Source organism: Cryptotermes secundus, unplaced genomic scaffold (genome assembly GCF_002891405.2).
Source record: "Cryptotermes secundus unplaced genomic scaffold, Csec_1.0 scaffold1886, whole genome shotgun sequence".
Classification (NCBI taxonomy): domain Eukaryota; kingdom Metazoa; phylum Arthropoda; class Insecta; order Blattodea; family Kalotermitidae; genus Cryptotermes; species Cryptotermes secundus.
Window position 1 is genome coordinate 3,504 of NW_019740676.1, and position 21,241 is coordinate 24,744.

General features: G+C 37.0%; 2 protein-coding genes across 15 annotated transcripts; one reads left to right on the forward strand and one right to left on the reverse strand.

Annotated features, from left to right (window-relative positions):
• Window positions 1-392: 392 nt before the first annotated feature.
• LOC111872593 lies at window positions 393-5,420 on the reverse strand. Of its 6 annotated transcripts, XR_002844251.2 has the most exons (6): window positions 4,923-5,127; window positions 4,476-4,573; window positions 3,435-3,575; window positions 1,918-1,999; window positions 1,642-1,820; window positions 401-1,198 (listed from the first exon to the last, which is right to left on the reverse strand). XR_002844251.2 is itself a non-coding variant. In XM_023866660.2 (5 exons), exons 2-5 carry the CDS (start codon window positions 3,500-3,502, stop codon window positions 1,138-1,140), a joined length of 324 nt encoding a protein of 107 aa, XP_023722428.1. In that variant the 5' UTR covers window positions 3,503-3,575; window positions 5,350-5,418; the 3' UTR covers window positions 405-1,137. The 6 variants fall into 6 exon arrangements, 2 of the variants coding, with proteins under 2 accessions (XP_023722428.1, XP_023722427.1); XR_004513926.1 differs by lacking the exon at window positions 4,923-5,127 and adding an exon at window positions 5,350-5,420 and having other exon boundaries at window positions 393-1,820; XR_004513925.1 differs by having other exon boundaries at window positions 393-1,820.
• Window positions 5,355-17,133, forward strand: LOC111872592. Of its 9 annotated transcripts, none has more exons than XM_023866658.2 (6): window positions 5,355-5,519; window positions 6,333-6,438; window positions 6,611-6,777; window positions 7,083-7,176; window positions 7,367-7,844; window positions 8,421-9,981. In XM_023866658.2, exons 1-5 carry the CDS (start codon window positions 5,371-5,373, stop codon window positions 7,409-7,411), a joined length of 561 nt encoding a protein of 186 aa, XP_023722426.2. In that variant the 5' UTR covers window positions 5,355-5,370; the 3' UTR covers window positions 7,412-7,844; window positions 8,421-9,981. The 9 variants fall into 9 exon arrangements, 1 of the variants encoding a protein (XP_023722426.2); XR_004513920.1 differs by adding an exon at window positions 16,903-17,133 and having other exon boundaries at window positions 5,431-5,519; window positions 6,333-6,777; window positions 8,421-8,587; XR_002844250.2 differs by having other exon boundaries at window positions 5,431-5,519; window positions 6,333-6,409.
• The last annotated feature ends 4,108 nt before the right edge of the window (window positions 17,134-21,241 follow it).

A 21,241-nucleotide genomic window follows, 5' to 3' on the forward strand; every position in this document is an offset into this window, starting at 1 on the left:
CTAGCCACACACATTCGCATACCAGAATGCACAGTCAGCCATGTTACGTCAGTGCTTGCCATTTATGTGTCATGTATAGTGCTTGGAACCCTAACGACAACTATGACATAGCGTGCAAGTTTTTTTGTAGTTCAATTTAATGACTTCATGTCACTCACAAGTTAGTCTGATGTTACATACATTATTAACATTACAGAAACCACATATTCCTGCCAGTTTTAATATGTATTTGGTAATCAACAAGTTTGTAACACCTGTCAAAGTTTCACACTTCTCTGGCCATTATCTCCGTAACCGTTCAACTTTGGACATAGGTGTTTTGGGTTATATCGGCATACTTTAACATAAGGAACACCCTCCCGAAGTCTGGCACATTCCTCCAGGGACACCCTGTATACATCTTAATATTAGTTAAAGAGACACAAAATTTATATATATGACATGGTAACAGTAGCTTCCATGTGTGTTGATAATATCCTTCTGAAGATGGTCGTTTTGACAGAAACATGTAAATGATGAAAATTAAAAACTTTCATCAATCAGACTGGACGGTGGTTAAAAATCTTATACGCAACTACTAGTGTGATGGGCCAGGATGAACCAAGTTACTTTCATAACCCATTATAAATGTTTCAATAATATGTCAGTGGTGCTTTACAATGATTTGCAGTAGAATGTACATCTGATTCTGTTGCTTGTATAATTTTACAGCTTTTCATACTGGCCTATCACTGAACCAGGGTTTCTTTCATCTTTTGGAAGGATACGTGTCACAATGCTCAGTGGCCAATTTACATGCTTGAATGAAGCATGGATGGGGGTGTACAAATACTGCTATTGCAATCAAGAAAGGCCACATATATAATTACTTCATGTCCGATTTAGTTCAGAGGCGGTTCATCTGGCTCAGGTCCTATAAACAAGCAACTGCTCACTAGAAATTGTACTTTTCTGCTTACAGGTGCCAACAGCGGGCACAGGAGAACCTCTGTACTCATTTGAGTGTGACATAAACTCTGTGGCCTTCCTTCCAGTATATACAGGCACTATCAGCAGCTGCAAGCTGTGTCTTACTTAAAAATAGAGATGATATTCCAGACAGTAACAAACAATAAAAATATAAGTCCACACTAAATTTCAGAGTTGGTGCCAGCATATTTCACGAAGAATCTGCAGTTTTGTTTTTGAGATGGTTGCCCTGAAAAAAGGAAGAAACAAAGAAAATGTAGTAATGCTCATGTTAAACTAGCAGATTTCACAAAAACCTCACAGATGATTTTTTTTTAATTAAATTTCATATTCTGCATCAAAAACAGAAATTCCTAGTAAAACTTAAGCATATCAAGCAGGAAAGTCTTATTGAACAATCATCCATTATTAAAATGACACTTTACGGTCTACAGTTGAGAAATTATAACAAGTGACATGATCAGAGAAAAACAAATATTTACTTTGAGGCAGTACAATCACTAAATGACATTATCAACATTAGCATATGGAGGCTCATCTACTCAGTCTTTAAGTTAAACCTATGAATTACTGCTATTTGTAATGTCATGATAAGACAAATTTTGAATTGAGTTGACTGGTTTCATCTAGTAATCTGTGTTCTCATGTCTGTCAGGTAATGAATAGAATTACTTTTTTTTTCGCTAGATCTGGCTGTTCTTTTGAATGAATTGAATCAGTGGCAGACAAAAAGCATACTCATATTTGTTTACTGTCACTAAGGACCAAGAATGGAGCATGTTTCTTTCTGTTCCTGCTGCAAGACCCAAAGCGTTCCAAGTGGGGTGTGTTGAGGTCATCTGTTTCATCAACTTGAAACAAAATAAAAAATATGTGTTCAAGCAGGGTGCTACAATATAGTACTAGTTACAAATAACAGCTCATGACCAGGTCTGGAATGATACTCACTCCTTCCTGCTCATTCTTCTTCATTCGTTTCTCTATTTTATTTCTGCCAGGTCCCTTTCCATGAAATTTATGAGACAGGTATCTGAAATTAGAAAGAGGGACAACATTAAAGTAACTGTATTTTAGGATCTTACAGAATGTGACCATGTTTCCAGGTAATGCATAACATCCTTTCGTCCTGAAGTTCCAGCCAGAAAATAGGGGTAACATCCATGTTTAGTGCAATCTGTTATTTTGTGAAATTATAAAAACATGTAACATTCTGTTTTCCAACACAACTTAATCATACAGCCAACAACCAGATATGAGCATGCTACAGCCCCTTAAAGTCACAGGGATTGAAATGATTAACGCAAAATATTTTAATAAAAGTATAATGGGACAGTAATAATTTTGAGGCATGTTTCTTCTTAATTCATGCAACCTATCTGCAAAATGAACCGCTCTGCAACATTCTATGCCTACACAACAAACTGTATCAAGTGCAAAGTATTTACACACTCAAATGCCACAATACGTTGGCTAGTTACAAACTGTCACATACAGAATGGGAGAAAAGGAAGCCAAAACAACACGTATATAACAAAATGTTCTACTGAAAGCATCTGAGGTGGAGACAATAATCTCACCCCCCCATGATAGGGTAATCATGATAGTGCTGGTCAGCAGAGGGACCCTACATTTTAACATGGGAGGGGGGTATCCTTTGTATTCCCAAAGCTTTAACTCTGGTAGATGGCATGGCATCATCTGTAAGCAAAGAAATCTGTACATAGATGTGACCAAGGATAAAACTCAGAACCTTCTGAATGGGTATAACAGCTTACCCCAGGACCTTCTTGTTAAGGACCCAATTTAAGTGGCTCTAGTGTTGCTCCCAGCTCAGTCGCCATGTTTATATGGCTGCTGGTATGCAACTGAAAGAACATGTGAGTGGCACGATGACAATTCAGAGTTTAACATAAATCCACCAGTTGGTTTACACATTAAGGTGAGGATGGCACACATGGATGATATACACAGTGGTCCCATAATCTTGTCTGTTTCCACTGAAAAGCCGCTTCCTCCTTGGAACTATTTTCTTAAAATGGCAATTACTATGAGAACTCTTTTTCCCCTCAAGAATGTGCTACCATTGAACAGGCTATATTCCACCTGGTAGGTCAACTGCCATTCCTTGAAAATGCTTATGTACTTTATATATGCATTTTATTCCAGAAGACACCATTTGTCAAGAAGAAGAAGAAGAAAAAGGTTCTACCATTTCAACTATCACATTCTTATTGTATAGGGTGCTTTCATTTCTAGGACCTTTCATTGGATGTTTCCAGTTCTGTACTCAGTTCACTAATTCGTATATATCCATTATCATGAAATTCAACTGTAATTAAAATATATTCTAATTATGTTGCAGCTGCAGTAAATAACTGTAGATGGGCAATGAACTGTATCCAGTGTTGACACATGCTAAACCAAAGTGCCCTTACCAAATCTGCAAATGGTTGCATTATACTCACAAGTAGTTCCTGAGCGTCCTCATCCCTGTTGCCAGCCAGACCATACGTGGCAATGTCACCCAACGCATGGCAGAATTCTACGGTAGCATGCAGCACAATGAAACCACCTTCCGTGTTTCTCTCCAACACTGACTCTACCACCTACAAACATCACAAATCACAAAGAGTTAAATTATGTAGCTATACAGCATTCTGTTTTTTAGTATCCATAAATGCAACTCTGTCCCTATTCTTAATTAATTATACACTAGATGGAGGTGAGTGGCCAGCTCCATGCCCTCCCAACCCGGGGAAAGTGCTCCTGGTACCTATTTGACAAGAGGCCATAACAGGTCTCAATAACCAAAATATGAGAAAGGATGATAGCATCCTGCAACAGGCCGTGGAGGCCCATAGGGGTGTGAGACAGTGAGGCTTCCATATTTTCTTGGCAGTCGGCTCACGTACAGCGGTGAGGTTGTCAACCTTACATTCCCGTCACCCTTTACCCCCAGGACGATCCCTGGTACTCATTTCTATTAGATGCTGAATCCACCCCATAGTACAGCTGGAAGGATTCAGTCAATTTAAAAATCCAATTACCTCATTGGAAATTGAACCGGCAACCTTCTGGTTCATAGCAGAGTAAGAAAGGATGATGATGACTTAAATGTGATGATATGATATACTGGTTTGAGGCCCACCACAACAGACTGAGATAAACAGTTTAATAGCCCTCAGGTTAAATCAGAACACAGTTTCTCCACAGTACAATGGTTTTGTACAGTAACCAAAGAGGAAACATCATAATGAACTTTACTACAAAGTTTTGCGCAACATTTTATAACTGGAACATATGGAGACACTATGTAGGAACTAACATGGCACAGGATTCTGTAGCTAGGGACGATTTCATCACCTCCCACCACCTATCCATAGGGCCGTTCCTGTCTTATCTCAGGCAGGTGAGGGGAAGATGGTCTTGACTGATCAAGAGAAATGTCCCCTACAACAGCCAAACATTTGTGAGGATTAAAAAGGAAATCTTCCGATGTGATGTACCTTTTCTATATTCTTCATTGATTCTGTAACAGCTTCCTGCAGCTTCAGTTCGCTGTCATCAGGCTCAATCTTCATGTTGGACAGTACCTCTTCTGGCGCTGAAAGTTGTTTATAATTATTAATAACATTCAAAACTGCTCTTGCACCACATTTCTTTTCATGATTTCACAACTCACTTCGTGGCGGAAACTATATGGTATCAAATGGCTGATGATTAGAAAATAATGTATTCAAGTCTTCGTGGTCGTCACCTGATTAGGGATACTAATTCCAGCCAGCATTTGCCTGGAGGTACTGTGAAAAACCATGAAAAACCTACGTCAGGTTCGCCAGATGTTCCAGGTGAGTTTCATGAAGTTCATTAACACATGAACTCAGTTCCCTTTTTCTGAGTTCCAACTGTGTTGAATTCTCGTTGTAATGCAAGTAACATGCGTCTGTACTTACGGTCCGAATGGGCGTGTTTAAGTTCATCTCTTCTTGTAGCAGTTCAATAATTTTTTTGTGCTTATCTGAGTTCTATTATGGTCTTTTGCAATTGTATTTTAAATTTATCACACCAAGTACTCGTTACTTCACTTGTTTCACTACTATTATTGATGAAAATTGGAGTGTCATCAGCGTCAACCGCATTAACCACTGATGGAACCGCCATTTTGGATATCAATCACGGTGATCACTGTGATCGATCTCTTGGGAACTACTTCTTCAGCTCATAATAATTTACCACCAAAATTATGCAACTTACAAAATAAATGATGCTCAAAATGATACAGCTCTCGTATGCTGAGTTCCATTAAAATGCAAGAACAAAAACAGAGTTAATTTTGACCTTTGAACAAAGGTAATGAAATATTTGTACATTTTTAACTACCTTGATAGCTTCATCCATAATATGCATACAGTGGCCCTCTTGCAGTGCACTCAATTTCAACTGTTACTTCATAACATGTTTCGGCAACATGGCGCCAGCATCAGGTGCTCTAATTACGCTAACCTGTTGCATTGCTTTCCATTATATGTCTATATAAAATTATTTAAAAAGTGCGTATTCGCCAACTATAATAAATTTACACACACTAAAACTTGTTAAGATTATTCTTCTTATGTGTCTCAATTAAAACTTGCGTGTGGTTCTTCTACCATGGGGGTCGTTTTTCTTATATTCTGTGTAAACCGTGTCTTGTGATGTGTGTTCCCTTTTTAGCTGCGAGTGTTGTACCTTGATAGCTTGATAGTTGAAACTACATCCTCAGCCAAAACATATATGTATATCTCTAGTTGCATAAATAAATACATGCAACAGGGATATTTTACTTATAATTATTACATAGGAGAATATGACCTCAAGTCTGAAGTATAAGGCCATGATATAATTGTAACATTGTTGGTTATTCTGTGTACCAGTCTTTATTTTCATTCCATTCCATTTATTTCACTTTCTAATTGATCCTCATACAGGCATAATATAAGCCATAGGATATAGAATGAGTCACAAGTCATCTTGTATAGTACTAGATTCTCTGTAAAATATCTTTTTGTGGTGCACAACACATAACCTTACAGAAGAAGTGTCCTGTGTGATTAGTAAGGTCTCCACTATAGTGTTCCCAGTGATAATCCTTCAATCATGTTAAGCATGATAATGATGCACAATCAAAAAAAGTAAAAATAAAGTTGTCCCTATGCTTAACTAATTATGCACTGTGGCATGAAGGTGTATGGGGAGTGGATTTTAATTTTGAGAAGTCAATTCAGTTTACAGTAGGATTAAAATTCTAGTGAGGAAGTTAAGTAATGAATTTTCTTTTTATTTTCATGTGATAAATATTTAATATTTATTTTATGTGTTTACAGCATAAACAAGAACAGTTGTGAGTTAACTGTGGTCATGATGAAGAGAGGTCTGGTTTTGGATCACAGCAAATCACCATGTGAGGAGAATTTCTTACCAGACAAAAACGTAAAGTTTGCCTTCACACACAATATTCACTACATCAATTTCGTAGTTTCCTGTAATATATTTAATCATTGTGGTGTTTTGTTTATTTTAAAGTTGTTCAAATACCATGTCCCAGACTGATATTTTCACCAGTTATCAAATAGATTTGCTCACATGGTGATGTCTGTGTCAGAGGCAGGTGGTAGAAACTTCACAGGAGAAGGGGAAACATGGTAACTGCTGCCCCTATGAACGACGGAAGGTACCTCACACAGATCTCGACCAATCAGAGAGCCTAAACAAACCAATTTTAATTACTGCAATTATTTGCGGTTATAGTGGTTCATTATATGCAAATTGGTAAGTATGAATTTTTATTTGATGTGGTTGCAAAACGAAAGTAGACATTTGTGAACGAAGTTACAGCTCCATATTAAACATATTATTTGTGTATATGAATGTTATGCTTACTACCACAAATGAAATTAGAAACAGAATTCTTTCAAGCCTAAAATTTTTGGGGTTATCATGAACTGTCATCTAAACGATATTTATTTTATGATATGTTCTACAACTTTCGGTTTATCCCATAGATTGTCTGTTGAACGTGAAGGAGTTACAAGCGTGCCGTGATGGTGTTATAATTTTTGTCTTGCTTCTTGCAGTATAAACATGAAAACGAAAACGTGCTGCTGCAGGGTGCTTGTCATACAGCAAGCAAGGCATCAAATTCTTCAGCTTTCCAAGGGTTCCAGCACGGTATGTCTGTTTTAATTCATGGTGTAATTACTTCATTATGTGTTGCTTAATTCAATGAATAAATTAAGTTTGGTGTATGTCTGTGTTCAATTTATTCAACATAACCCAAAAATTTAGAAGTGAACCAAGTTTGTAATGTTTACTGAAGAATTATTTCTAGGTTTTGAGACTATTTGTTCTACTTTTACAGGGCTGCGGTATGGGCAGGAAAAGTTGGAATATCCTGCACTATTGATTCTGCTAGAATGGTGCACAATAAATATTTGTGCAGCAAACATTTCCAGGAAAGTGATTTCACTACTGCTGAAAGGGTACACCTGAATAGAGTAGCAGTTCCATGTGGCTCAGATTCTGTTTCACAGTCACTCCCACAATCACCTGTCCCTTCATTGAATCCCTTGCCTCATGAAGACTGTACTCATGTTGTATTTCCCACCACTTACAACAAGACACTGGTGCCATCCCCTGTAACACATATTCCTGTCCATGCACATGGTCCTTCCACTTCCTTTAAAATGTTTGCAGTGCAACCATTATCAACAGCAGCCACCAACTTTTGCAGTGAAAGAAACCACGTTTCTTCTAAGCCCTGTAAAAATAAATGCTGCTGATGGAGAACTCAGGCATATCAATCATTGCAGCAAGCCACAACACTGTACTGGCTACTGGTAAGGACCACTGCACTCTATACTATGAATTATGTTCTGTTATGGAAGAAGTGGCTAGCGAGAATAATGAGAGCTAATTTTTGAAGTAATTATCCCAAGAACCCAGTTGTGATCAAACAGATGTCATTGTCATCATCATTCATTACTTATGAAACCGTACATCAGTATACAAGTTTATTATAAATCTTAGTTTACTGTCTTATATGCAACTTTTTAAGTTTTAAATTTTAAACTTAAAGTTAATAAATAGTTTCACATAAGACTGTAAAATAAGATTTATAATACAATGGAAGAGTGCAATAGGATGCTACAATACAATCTTATCGATACAAAAGTTATATAGGATATGTCAGATGTATTTAGGGTATTTAAAAATGTTTGCAAAGCATATCACATTATCAGTAATATGATTTATAAGAGAATAAGGTGGTGATGACTGCTATGAGGAATAATTTAATGAAATATACAAAATCTTTATAATGGCAGTCCCTTTCAAGTAAAGTGTGTTTATTTTCAAATCTGACGAAGTCCATCATGTAAGGAAGCCCACTAATTTCCTTTTTAATGTTCTTTCAGTGGGGTGTTGTGGTGAATACCTGGCAACAGCTATTTGATGAACACATTTGAAGCTATTCGTTCGTAGTCTGGTTTGAACAATAATCCGACTGCGGGACAGTTTGTAGATGCCCTGAAGACTAACATCATCAGTGCACTTGCTATCATAGGTCTGTGTGGAACTGTTTGTGAGTATGATGGTGCTACTGTTGTGGGTAACCTGCAGTCATTGTTCAGGGCACCTGAGGCTTCACTAAATCTGTCCACAGGTCATGGCAAGGTAACCCTGATGAAGTTCCTGTGTTTCCATGTTACTCAGCAAGTACAGAAGGACATGGTTGCTGCAGTTCATGCTGGTGACATGGAAGTGTTCTCAGTAGCCTATGTCAGTGGTTCCGTTGCCAGACACGTGCTTCGTGGTGTCAGCTGTGATGCATGCAAGACGTGCGTGACATCTGAAGTGCTGCTATCAGCCTATGCCTTCATATATTTCACGGAGTGCAGTGATACAGTACAGTCTCTCACCTGTCATTCTGAGACGTTGGTGTGGAGACTGTTGGTATGCTGTAACTCTAATGAAATCTATGATGGCAGGCAATTCAATTCATATTGCAGCATATCACAGCTGCCATTAAGAGCACCATTGACTTGGCGTGGATTAGGTGTACCGGTTGTTCACTTCACTACCAACAAATAATAGATGGTATTGTGAGATATCTCACAAGAATTTACATTCCTTGGTGGTGTAAGCGAACAAACAGGTTGATGACGATGACCAAAGCAGATAGGCAGAGGGCCACAAAGTGGAAGATTAAGCTACTGACACATAAGTAAGTCATTAAGAAAGTAATGCTTCTTCATTTTTGCCTTGTAGTATCCTGCCCATACCAGCCCTGGAAATCGGCAGAGAGGAGTTATTGAATTACTGGAATAATATATTCCAATTGATCACATGAGCATCAATAGATGTTTCATAAGTTGGAGAAAGTAACCCTGGCGACAAGCAACTACCATGCCTTCACATGCTGTTGTATGGAGTAATTTGTTGATAACATTGTCACCTCTAGTCATATTACATACAAGAAACCTATTCTGATCTTGAATCCATCTCTTCCTTGCTTTGGAGACCTGTTTCCTTCTTCGCACTATATTAGAACATCATTGTCAGAAGATGGTCAGAGTTCATTCTGCCCTGTATCTGAAAATAATTATATTTCAATCAAGAATTGTGTGGGAAATTCTTTTCTGACTCAAATGGTTCTTGTTTATATGTGGGTAAGAATGAAGTGGCATTACTTTATAATTGACTTGCAATCTTCAGGTTACCTGATTCAGCATGAAACACCAAGGAGCAAAATCAATGTCAGGATTCACTGTGTGTTTTGTAATTAAGTTTATTAACTACTTCGTAGGTAGGAAGTTTACTTATTAGTGTTTACATATTTTATTCATCTAATTTGTTATTATGGGTATATCCCTTCAGTCACTAAATTATTTTGGCCACATTACTGTGTTCAGCATTGAACTTGTGAACATATATACAGGATGTCCCAGGAGGAATGTGCCAAACTTCGGGAGGGTGTTCCTTATGTTAAAGTATGCCGATATAACCCAAAACACCTATGTCCAAAGTTGAACGGTTACAGAGATAATGGCCCAAGAAAAGTGTGGTCTTCTGGCAGGTTCAAGCACTGTACCTCGCTGTACCTCTCAGCTGAGAGCCCTTATCTATGTTTGTCCTTGAGTGCGATGATACTCCCTAGCCGTGCTTATGTAGTTGGCTCATATCAGAACGCGCAGTCAGCACGTTATGTCATCGCTCGCCAGTCATGNCACGTTATCTCGACACTTGAGAGCTACCTCCGGCGCGGTTCACAACCAAGCAGCAGCCTGTGTTGCAGCCGGCGGTGACATTTTTTAAAATCGGCTTTAAGCACCAATAAATTAAAATTAAAGGTAATTTCAGGAAGTTAACTTTGCATTCATACTTTAAATGTATCATGTATTATGCTGGTTTATTATTTTGTTCAGTTTATTGTCAGTAATCCTTACCTTCTGTTCTGAGTTTTAAACGGTCATAACTCCGTAACCGTCCAAAATCGGACACATGTTTATATGAACTTCTTTGATCAAAAAAAACCTAGGAAATCACCTCCTGCAGTTATGCCCTAAAGTCGTGAAACACCCTGTACATATATATCAGACTTTCAAGGTTCATTTTATTTGTTCAGTTAATTTATTATTTTGACCACATTATTATGTTTAGTATTGAATTTGGAAACATGAACATGTTTCAGATCATGAGGTTTGTCAGAGTTCTGCAATTATTTTATTGCTTTTCATATATTATTAAATGCAATCTTAATCTTGTTAACAAGAGTGTGTATCAGATTGTCGAGTTTCATTATACTACTGAAATTAATAACAAATGGAAACCTCAGTATTATCACCCCCTATACATGATTTGTAACACATTAATGTAACTGAAAAGCTATGTTTTGTGTAGCTTTCAAGTATAAGTTGTAATCAAAGTTATGAAGTTGAATGCAGGTATCTCTGATGGAAACAGAATTTTCTTTCAAGTTTACCCACCATCAGCTTTCATAAACACAAGTATTCTATATATGTTATAGTTCAAATATCCATTGCATTTCAGTAAGGGGGTGCTGAATTGATGTAAATGAAATGTTCTTATTTTACAGGCACTGGTGAGAAACTTTCTCCCGATAAATAATGTTTCAACCTGATATCTTGTACTGCAGATGTTGTTATTCCATTGTGTGTTTTCAGTTTTTGAACTGAGTTTGATATCATTTAACTCATTCCCTCCAGATGGTTTTGAGTGAAGTGATACTAAACTCGGTTCAAAAATAAAAAAACACAATAGAATAAGAACCTCTGCAGAAGAAGAGCCCTGCAGTTGCAACATTATTTATCGGGAGAAAGTTTCTGACCAGTGCCTGTAAAATATGAACATTTCATTTACATCAATTATTATTTCTAGCTATTCGTGTGAACCAGTGATTCTTTGGGAGGGAGCAGTACACAAAGGCTGTTGGTATGATAGCATACTTTCTTACCGACAGGGCAGGTGGTAAGATAGCATACCCTCTTACCGACCGAGCTCTCGGCGCTAGCGGCAGCTATTTTCTAAAAATAAAGTGTCCGCTAGATTGGGACAGCAGTGATGCTACATGACGTAACGGTGGCTCTGTAACCCGCTAATAGCATTGAGTTACCGCCCCCTGATCTGTGGTGTTATCTGTGGAGGAATTGTAAGCCATGAGTGAAGAGGCGGGGGTCGAGTTTGGTTATGTTAAGTTGACTGGAGGTTACAGGATTTTAATTAATTACTAATATTCGTTAATATTTACGTACGTTGAGATAGTGTGATGTTTGTAATTTAACAGCTTAATGTACATACTGTGATTTTTTATATGAATTTGTTCTGTAAGCAGGAGATCAGGGTATTTCACAAATATTGCTCATCATACATCTTCGTGAATATATAAATTTGAATCATATAGACGATATAGACACTTATTAGAAGTGCAGCTGCAGTTCTGCAGTTGTGGTATGCATGAACGTGTCTGTGCTTGAGCTCCGAGGTGGTTGTAAACGTAAGCCCGTCATTATGACCGAAAGAATTAACAGACTCACAGTATGCTGTGGAATGAAACATATATAATGTGATGACAAAGATATAAATGTTGATTTTATGTGTAAAATAAGGAATACTTTTTTGATTTGTTTCATTCTGGTCCGTCACACTAATATTATGAAAAAGTTAAAATAGTTCCGTAAAAACAACACAGCGGGCCACAAACAGATACAGGACAACATTAAAGAACCATCTTCTCGAGAACGACAAGGTAGCATACATTCGGCCCCCGTCAAAAGAAATAATAAGAGGGATGACACAAACCAGCTTGGTTTACGATTCCACTAGAATATTAACAAACTATCTAAAAATATTTTAATGTATTGGAACAACCACTGTAGTTGTAAAGACTTTAGAGTTTACAACCAATTGTATATTATTTATATTGTATGTATATATTTTAACTTTTAGAACATGTACTGTAATGGTGGCTTCTAACAATATTGATGTAAACGTGTCCATCTGAAGATGGTCGCTGAAGACCGAAACATGTAAGGGCATGAATAATTGAAATAAGAAAATCTTAACTAGTCACACTGGATGGAACTATTTAACTTTTTCATAATGAACACTCTTATATTCGTGTTAGAAATTGAGAATTTGAAGTATGCCATTGTGGGATCATATGTTGGAGAGAGAGGGAAAGACGTCCCAGAAATGTTATGTAGGTTTAAATGATTCATTATTTGTTAGAAGAAAAGATTAATACTATTACAGGTATTTATGAAACAACACTTCACAGTATAGATTAGTTTGTATTTGGTTCATGAAATTTGGTGTTGTAGGAGAGTTTAAAAGTAGGTACACATTTTGTGTTGAACACTTCTCTGTATTGGTAAGTATGAGCTTGGTTACAGTGAACCGTAAGTAATGAAGCTTCACTGTTTGAATTACTTTCTCTGCAAATAATTTTGCAGTATGGAAGTTCGTGTTGATTCTCATCATTTCTCCATGGCTTGCACAGTCTTTTGAGTGGTTTGTAGCCATATTTTATTAATTGTTGAGCAGAGTGTTAACACTTTTTTTTAATGATGGATCTGATGCATGAATCAGGTTCTGAGGAAGATCAGCATTTTCATTTTATGAGATGATTGTCCTTGACATTTGTTGTTGTGCTTGAATACTTTTGTTCCATTTTGTTTCCAGTTCTTCTAGAACCAATATTTGATCCTCGCTAATAATCTGATCTAAATAACTGCATTTTATAAAGGCCGTACTGACATCAAAGAAAGAAGGAAAGGTAATTGGTCATAAATGTGTGAATTTATTAATACGGAAATAATGAAACGCTTGGAATTACAATGTCAATGTTGTGTAGGATTAAAGTTGGAAGTGAGTAAGATTGCAATGGAATTGGAATCTGCCCTAAAAATTACAGAAATTTTGAAGGAAGAGCTGGGCATTGTGGACGCTTTGTCTAGTGCTAATAGAAGTGTCATACAAAATGATGGAAATGGTTCTCAAATATCTCCAAGTGAAAAAAAAACTGAATCCAAATACAAAGAAATCAACAAAAGAAGAGAACAGATAAGTTAAAAGACCATGAGGAAACATATGTAACAACAAGTAATCATTTTGAAATTTATCTAACCTCAATGAGGTTATTAAGTCTACTGAAGCAACAAAGGAAGAAATTCTCAAACCAAGTAAAACGGTACGAAATAGTATCGACAAAAGTAATTTTCAAGCAAGAGACAGTAAATACAAGGCTGATGCAGAAGGACAGATGATTAATAACATTTCAGTGATAATAAATGGTCTAGTAACATGTAATAACAATAAAGTTCTGAACAGTGACATCTTACATTTATATGACAGTGAGGAAACCGTTGAGGCTAATGCAAGGAATGAGAAAGAGGCTCCCAAGGAAAAAGTTGCTGATTCAGCAGCAAGTGCTTCAAAGAACAAAGGAAACCACACTATGTTAATTATTGGAGACAGCCATGTAAGGAGATGTGCAAGTAAATTGAGAGAAAATCTTGATAAAACTTATAAGGTAATTGGAATTATAAAACCAGGAGCTGATTTATTTACCCTAAGTAATTCTGTAAAAGATACTATTTTAACCTTAGGATAAAATGAGGATCTTGTATTTAGTAGAGGTGCAAACGATATCTCCAAAAATAATTCTAAAATGGGACTAAGACACATTTTAAACTTTGTAAGTAATAATACTCATACTAATATTATTCTGTTAGGTATACCACATAGATACGACCTGGCAGATTGGTCTTGCATAAATAATGAAATAAATGCCTTTGATAGGAAACTGTTTAAAATCATGAAATGTCATGAACATGTCACAGTAATGAACTGTGACTTAAACAGACACTTCTTTACATGACAAGGTGTGCATCTGAACAGGAGAGGAAAAGAAGATATACTTAAACATATAGCAGCAACCTGTGTGACAGTTTCTCAATCTAATACAAATTTGACCCCAATTTGCTTGCTCTGGAAGGAATCTGAAAATTATAATACAAATCTACAAGCTAACAAGTTTCCAGCTATGAATGACTCAGTAAAAATGACAGAGCAAAAATAAATGAACCAGTACGCAAATCAAATGGACTGAAAAACTACCAGGTATGAAAAATAAGGAATTTTCATGGTAAATACAAGTTCCCCAAAAAGAAATATTTCCTTAAACGGAGTAACCAAAAAGAAAATGATATCAAATTCTTTAATATTTGCCATCAGAGCATTAGAGGTTTAAGGGGGAAAGCAAATGAGCTATTAAGTCATCTACACCCAGCCTCCCCCCACATATTTTGTTTTACAGAACATCACATGAATTTCTTGGAATTGCAACAGTTAAACATATATTCTTATAAACTGGAGCAAACTATTGTAGAACCTTGTATGAAAGAGGAGGAGTATGCATCTATCTATGCACAAGCTTGAAATTTGTAAATATAGACCTAAAAAATATTGTAAAGAAAAAGATTTTGAGGTATGTGCTGTTAAGTTAAACCTGAGCTCCAACAGACTTTGTATAATTACAATATATAGAGCTCTGACTGCAAACATTGATACATTCATAACAAAACTAGATTCAGTACTTACAAACCTATATACCTCAACACAAGAATATATTATTTGTGGGGATATTAATATAAATTACCTTCTTGATAGTGAAAAGAAAAATAAGTTAGGTACCTTATTGAGAACTTATAATTTAATAAGTATGATAAATTTTCCCACCAGAATTCAAGGAAATTCTGCTACAGCCATTGATAATATTTTCATCCATATTACTAGAAGGGAAAATTATTCTGTAAGGTCTATAATAAATGGATTGTCTGATCATGATGCACAGTCCATAACATTTAAAGCACTAAACATGAGAACACCTGCTAAACAATTCAAAATAATAAGGAAAATAAACAAACAATAAATTGCTTTTTAATTAAACTAAGTTATGAAACATGGGGCTCAACATTTTCTAGTGATGATGTTAATATAATGTTTTAACTCCTTTTTAGACACTTACTTGAAAATTTACTATTCCAGTTTTCCCCCCCAAAAAAATTAATATTTCAAATAAAATAAGTGATGGATTACTATAGGAATAATAATGTCCTGTAAACATAAAAGAGTACTCTATATGGCTTGTAGAAACAGTAATAATGCAGAATTAAGAAACTATTATAAAAAATACTGTAAAATTGTATCTAAGGTCATTAAGGAAGCTAAAAAACTAAAATATGATAACAAAATTAAAAAATTCCAAAAATAAAAATAAAACCATATGGGATATAGTAAAATTAGAAACTAATAAGGTGCCAAATAATGAAAAAATATGCACATTAAAGGTGGATGGAAAATGGATTAGAGAAAAGTAATTGTGGAAACCTTTAACAATTACCTTTTATCTGTAGTTGAAAATAAAAATGCAAAAAGTAAACAAAATAATACTAATATTAGTTACCTTCCAGACACTACTCCCATTCAGCATTTAATGAAAACTTTTATAAATCCCTTTCCACATATTAAACTTAAATCTTTATAAGAACGCTGTTTAAAAAGGGTGAAAAAACAAATATTTCCAACTATAGGCCTATATCACTTCTAACTTTGTTCTCTAAGGTATTTTGAAAAGCTATCAGCATTCAGTTGATTGAGCACTTAAATAACAATAACATTTTAGTGGAAGAACAATTTGTTTTAGAACAAAATCTTCAACAGGTGAGGCTATATACAAATTAGTGAATGAAATCTGCAAGACCTTAAACAGCAAAAACTTAATAGGAGGCATTTTTTGTTACTTCGAAAAGGCCTTTGATTGTGTTAATCATGAGGTTCTGTTGTCAAAATTGGAGTTCTATGGGATAAACGGTAAAGCTAAACTATGGCTTGAATCGTATATCAGAAATAGATATCAAAGGGTTTTAATTACAAATATAAATCTTAATCTCAATGAATTTTCGACATGGAGCAAAATTAAACATGGTGTCCCGCAAGGTTCAATTCTGGGTCCATTGTTATTTCTCATTTATATAAACGATTTACCCAAAACTATAAATGATAAAACTACCTATATTATTTGCAGATGATACTAGTTTGTTAGTTAAAAGTTCAAACTATGATGATCTCTATGTAAATATAAACAACGCTTTTCATAGTATAAATGAATGGTTCAAAGTAAATCTACTTTCTATAAATTTTAACAAAACCCACTACATCCAATTTACAGCTAGAAATAGTAACCCTAAATCTGAAATAAAAATAGACGTTTTATATTTTGTTGAAATTAAAAGTGGATCAAGTTTGAAACTGTACATGCAGATTCATATGCAAATCAGAACCTGTTTGTTAATGCTATTCATGTAATTGTTTCAGGCCCGTGACTCACCAGCACGAGACCTCAAGTGACTCGTCTGCCATAAGAGCAAGGACCTGTTGCTGTGCAGTTGTAGCAAGCAAGTTACAGCATTTCTCTGACATCCATTCTGCTGCCCTATCATCCATGCTTGGCTCTTTCAGATAGTCTTTTCTCTTGAGGTTATGCCACAAAAATATGGTCATGTCAAGACTGAAGTGAAGATCTGTGCATGTCAAGACTGAAGTGAAAATCTGNTTGCTGGGGCAGGAATTTGTTCTGTTGATGGCCAACTAACAACAGACGTGGGCAGCTCAAGGACACCTAAATAAACAACAGATGGTTAACCTAGATGCAGTCCGAGGCCTCCGCATAACAGAAACAGAACAGCATTACACTAAGCAGCAGGTTCCTTCATCACAACAACCTGTACACCTGAAGATGACCGTCAGTTAGGCTGAAACATGTAGTGATGACAGAGAAAACTATGAGAGAATAGTAACCGAAGTTGCACACAGACGGCATCAAAGCAAAACGCAAAGTCAGATCTAAGCGGTGCAACAGGATGCTGCAATACAACATTATGCTTGATAACAGTTTATGTGAAATTCATTCATGGTCTTCTGGCTTATGGCATGGTTACCAAAGTTTCCTGCTGGTCTGTTGAAGCCAGGGGCAGTATGCTCTCTGGTAACCATCTACCAGGCAACATAGTGTCATAACTTAGAAGACCAGAATAAGACTTTCCACCATTGCAAAAGATTCAAATCTGGTAGATACTGTAAGGAAGTAGTTCTATGTTTCCTTACGTGACAGGAGGTTGGAGAAAACTGCATAATGAGGAGCTTCTTAACTTGTACTCGTCACCAAATATAATTAGAATGGTCAAGTCAAAGAGAATGAGGTGGACAGGGCATGTAGCATGGATGTGGTAAAAGAGGAATGCATATGGGATATTGGTGGGAAAGCCAGAAGGAAAGAGACCACTGGGAGACCAAGGTGTAGGTGGCTGAACAATATTAAAATGGATCTTAGAGAGATATGATGGGATGGTATGGATTGGATTGATCTTGCTCAGGATAGGGACCAGTTGAGGGCTCTTGTGAACACAGTAATGAACCTTCGGGTTCCAAAAAATGCTGGGAAATTCTTGAGTAGCTGCAGATTTGGCTTCTCAAGAAGAGCTCAGCACCATAATTAAGTAAGTTCTCTTTTTCCTTATAAAGGAATGGACTTTGGAGGTAAAGCTATTCCTGTAACAGTCTGTGGAGGCCCATAGGGTTGTGAGGCATTGAGGCTTCAGCATTTCCTAAACAGTCAGCTCACAAATGGAGGTGATGTTGTCAGCCTTATGCGCCAGCTGTCCTTTACCTCCCAGGAAGATTCATGGTACCCATATCTGTTAGAGGCTGAGTTGATCCCAGGGCCATAGTGCGGCTGGAAGGATTAGATCAATTGAAAAATCCAGTGACCTAATCAGGAATTGAACCTGTGACCTTCTGGCTTGTAGCATAGTGTCTCAGCAACTATGCCACCGAGTGCCCACAAACTTGAGAGGTGCCACAGTTAAAACACAGTGGACCCAGTCAGTTGAAAGGACACCTATTTAAACCGGGACTGGTAAATAGCTCCCTCTGTAAAAGGTGCCCTGACATGGATCACATGTCCTATTTGTGCCTGAGGATGTGACTGAATTACGATTTTGTTGCCTGGGACTCCAATTGAAGGAACCAGTTGAATATGAAATGACCCTTAGGCAAAGTTCTGTGTGTTATTTGAGCTGCAGGATTGCTAGTGGGCTGTGTTAAAAATGGAGTGTAAATAGACTGTAGACTGTCACTTCATTCCAGCTCCTTTAATCTAGTTCTGTGTATAAGGCGAATGTTCATTAGGACAGCTGGTAAATAGATTCTAAAGGGTTCTGACAGTGGTGTATAACACTCAGAATTACTGGGTTTTAGAAACAGATCCAGTATCCGAAACACTGTGTTTTCTACTTTCTAGAATACCGGACGATAGACAAAGTCCAAAAACCCAGTAATTCTAACAGTTTATAAAGTTTGTAGAAATTGTTTTCTGACCTTCAGTTCCAGTTTGATGGCATTAACTACTGAACCACTGCAGCTAGACATGTGAAATTTGGTACAGAGATAGATCATAAAACACACTTTCTTTTTTATTGCAAGTGGGGTGGGACTACATCCCTTGTACTGCAGCCGCTTCTGACCTATTGTACCAGCCCCAGATGATAGGTGAGGGTGATTGTGGAGCAACTGGTGGAATGAAGATTGGCAGAGAAAACTGAAGTACTCGGGGGAAACCTGCCCCAGTACCACTTTGTCCACCACAAATCCCACTTGACCAGACCTGGGATCAAACCCGGGCCGCCGCGGTGACTAACCGCTTGAGCTATGGTGCGGCCCATAAAACATACTTGCATGTCATGTTTATTATGATGACAGAGGTAGTGTGGAACTCTTGAGACTATCTGACAAGTTAATGTAATCAGTCTGTATTTAAGTAACATGTTCTTCAGAAATTATTGTGATGATGGCAATAGCAGGAGCAATAGTAATAATAATAATATGATGGTATTAACAGTAGATATATACGACTAGATGTCTATGCAGAAAGAAAGTATGAATTTTGCTCAGAACTTCCTTGTTTGCATTAAAGTCTCATCATGTTGGGCTTCCCGTCATAGGTCATGTACTTCAAGAAGAATAAATATTTGAGGGTCATTATGGAAAAAATTTAATTAATCCAAATTAGGAGTTACACTTTTTAATTTTTTTATTGTATAGTTTAAATGTCACCCTGATGTATTATTTCTACATTTAAGTTCTCTTCAGTTTTGCTGAACAAACTTAAGAAAAGTGTTTCTTCAAAATCTGTTCGCAGAGAAGGAAGCCATTACAGTGATGAAAGTGTGGGAAGTTAACATGATGTTTGTAAACATGAGAAGCTTGTGTGCGCTTGCTGCTTGCTTGGAAAGCTAGAGAACTGCCCGTGACAGTAATTCTAATCGTCTCATCTCTGCCTTCCTTCATTTGAAGCATTATATGTTTGTAGGTAGCTTGCTGAGCTAAATTAAGATACAGTTTCTCATTTCTGTCTTCTAATGCTTAAGTTTATCAGTGCTATAAATGTAGTAATCAATATGTAACAAGAAATGTTCAATTATGGAATGTGTTCACTTGTATTCATAAGCGTATAAGGCAGAATACCAGTTGGGTCTTTTCCTTTCTCTTTTATGCATATTTACCATTGTCTATGGCAGAACTGTGTCTGTATTCGCGTTGTTGCATGTTGCAGTTCTTGCAGGCAGTGCACATTTTAATGGAGTGTGATATGGGAGTTCCCTAATGAAACCTGTCTAAAGCATAATATCAGCTTCCACTTCTGTTGATCTAAATCACTTTCATATATGTCTTACAGAAGTACAGGGTGAATCGTGTAGAACCGGCCCAATGAATTTGCTAATAATTCCACAGTTGATGCATATAACCGCTCACAATTATGACATAATAATCCGTGGGCCGTGCTGAGTCGAATGGTGTGCGCATGATCCGGCAAGTGGCAGCCCATATGCTGCAAGGTCAAGGACAATCCTGAAACGTGTCTTCAGTGCGCAGGCGACAGTCATGGAGTACACTGTTGAACAGCAAGTGTTTCTTGTGCGCATGTACTGGGTGACAAGCTCGATTGTGAACGCACAATTGGAATTCAGGAGGAAGTTTGGAGTTCGCAAGAAGCCAGCGAAATCGACTATACAGTCCTGGGCTCAGAAATTGGAAAGGACAGGGACACTTTTAAGTGAACGTGGTAAAAACCGTTCAGAAATGCCAGAAGAAACGATTGCAATTGTGCAGGACAGGTTACTGCAGTCTCCCAAGAAATCATTACGACGTCTAAGCCAGGAAACCGGGTATTCTTATTCAATGTGTCAGCGGGCTGCAAAGAAAGCAAATCTTCATCCCTACAAGCTTACCAGTGTTCAGGAATTGGGTGATGTTGATAAATATAAACGGGTACAGAACTGTTTATGGTTTCGGGAATCCGTGCTCGATAACCACAGAATTTTGGATATCACTTGGTTTAGTGATGAAGCATGGTCCACCTATCAGGATATGTAAATGCACAGAATTCCAGGATCTGGGCTTCTGAAAACCCACATGAGATTGCTGAATCACCACTACACCCACAAAAAGTGGGTGTGTGGTCTGCCATTTCTGGTTTACGAATCATTGGACTGATCTTCGACATGACCGTGGACAGCACCTTATACTGCCGTATTTTTTACAATTTCGTGCTGCAGCTGGATGATGTGGAACTTACACAGTTATTTTCAGCAGGATT

Bases quoted from the DNA above. Each gene is read 5' to 3' on its own strand.
- LOC111872593 (XM_023866660.2), bottom strand. From the start codon at position 3,502: ATGCGTTGGGTGACATTGCCACGTATGGTCTGGCTGGCAACAGGGATG. The intron at 1,821-1,917 runs GTGAGTATCATT...TTTTGTTTCAAG, and splicing joins AGAAGAATGAGCAGGAAGGA to TTGATGAAACAGATGACCTC. The intron at 1,199-1,707 runs GTATGCTTTTTG...TCCTTTTTTCAG, and splicing joins GTGACAGTAAACAAATATGA to GGCAACCATCTCAAAAACAA.
- LOC111872592 (XM_023866658.2), top strand. From the start codon at position 5,371: ATGCATACAGTGGCCCTCTTGCAGTGCACTCAATTTCAACTGTTACTT. The intron at 6,439-6,610 runs GTAAAGTTTGCC...TGTCTGTGTCAG, and splicing joins ATTTCTTACCAGACAAAAAC to AGGCAGGTGGTAGAAACTTC. The intron at 6,778-7,082 runs GTAAGTATGAAT...TGCTTCTTGCAG, and splicing joins GGTTCATTATATGCAAATTG to TATAAACATGAAAACGAAAA.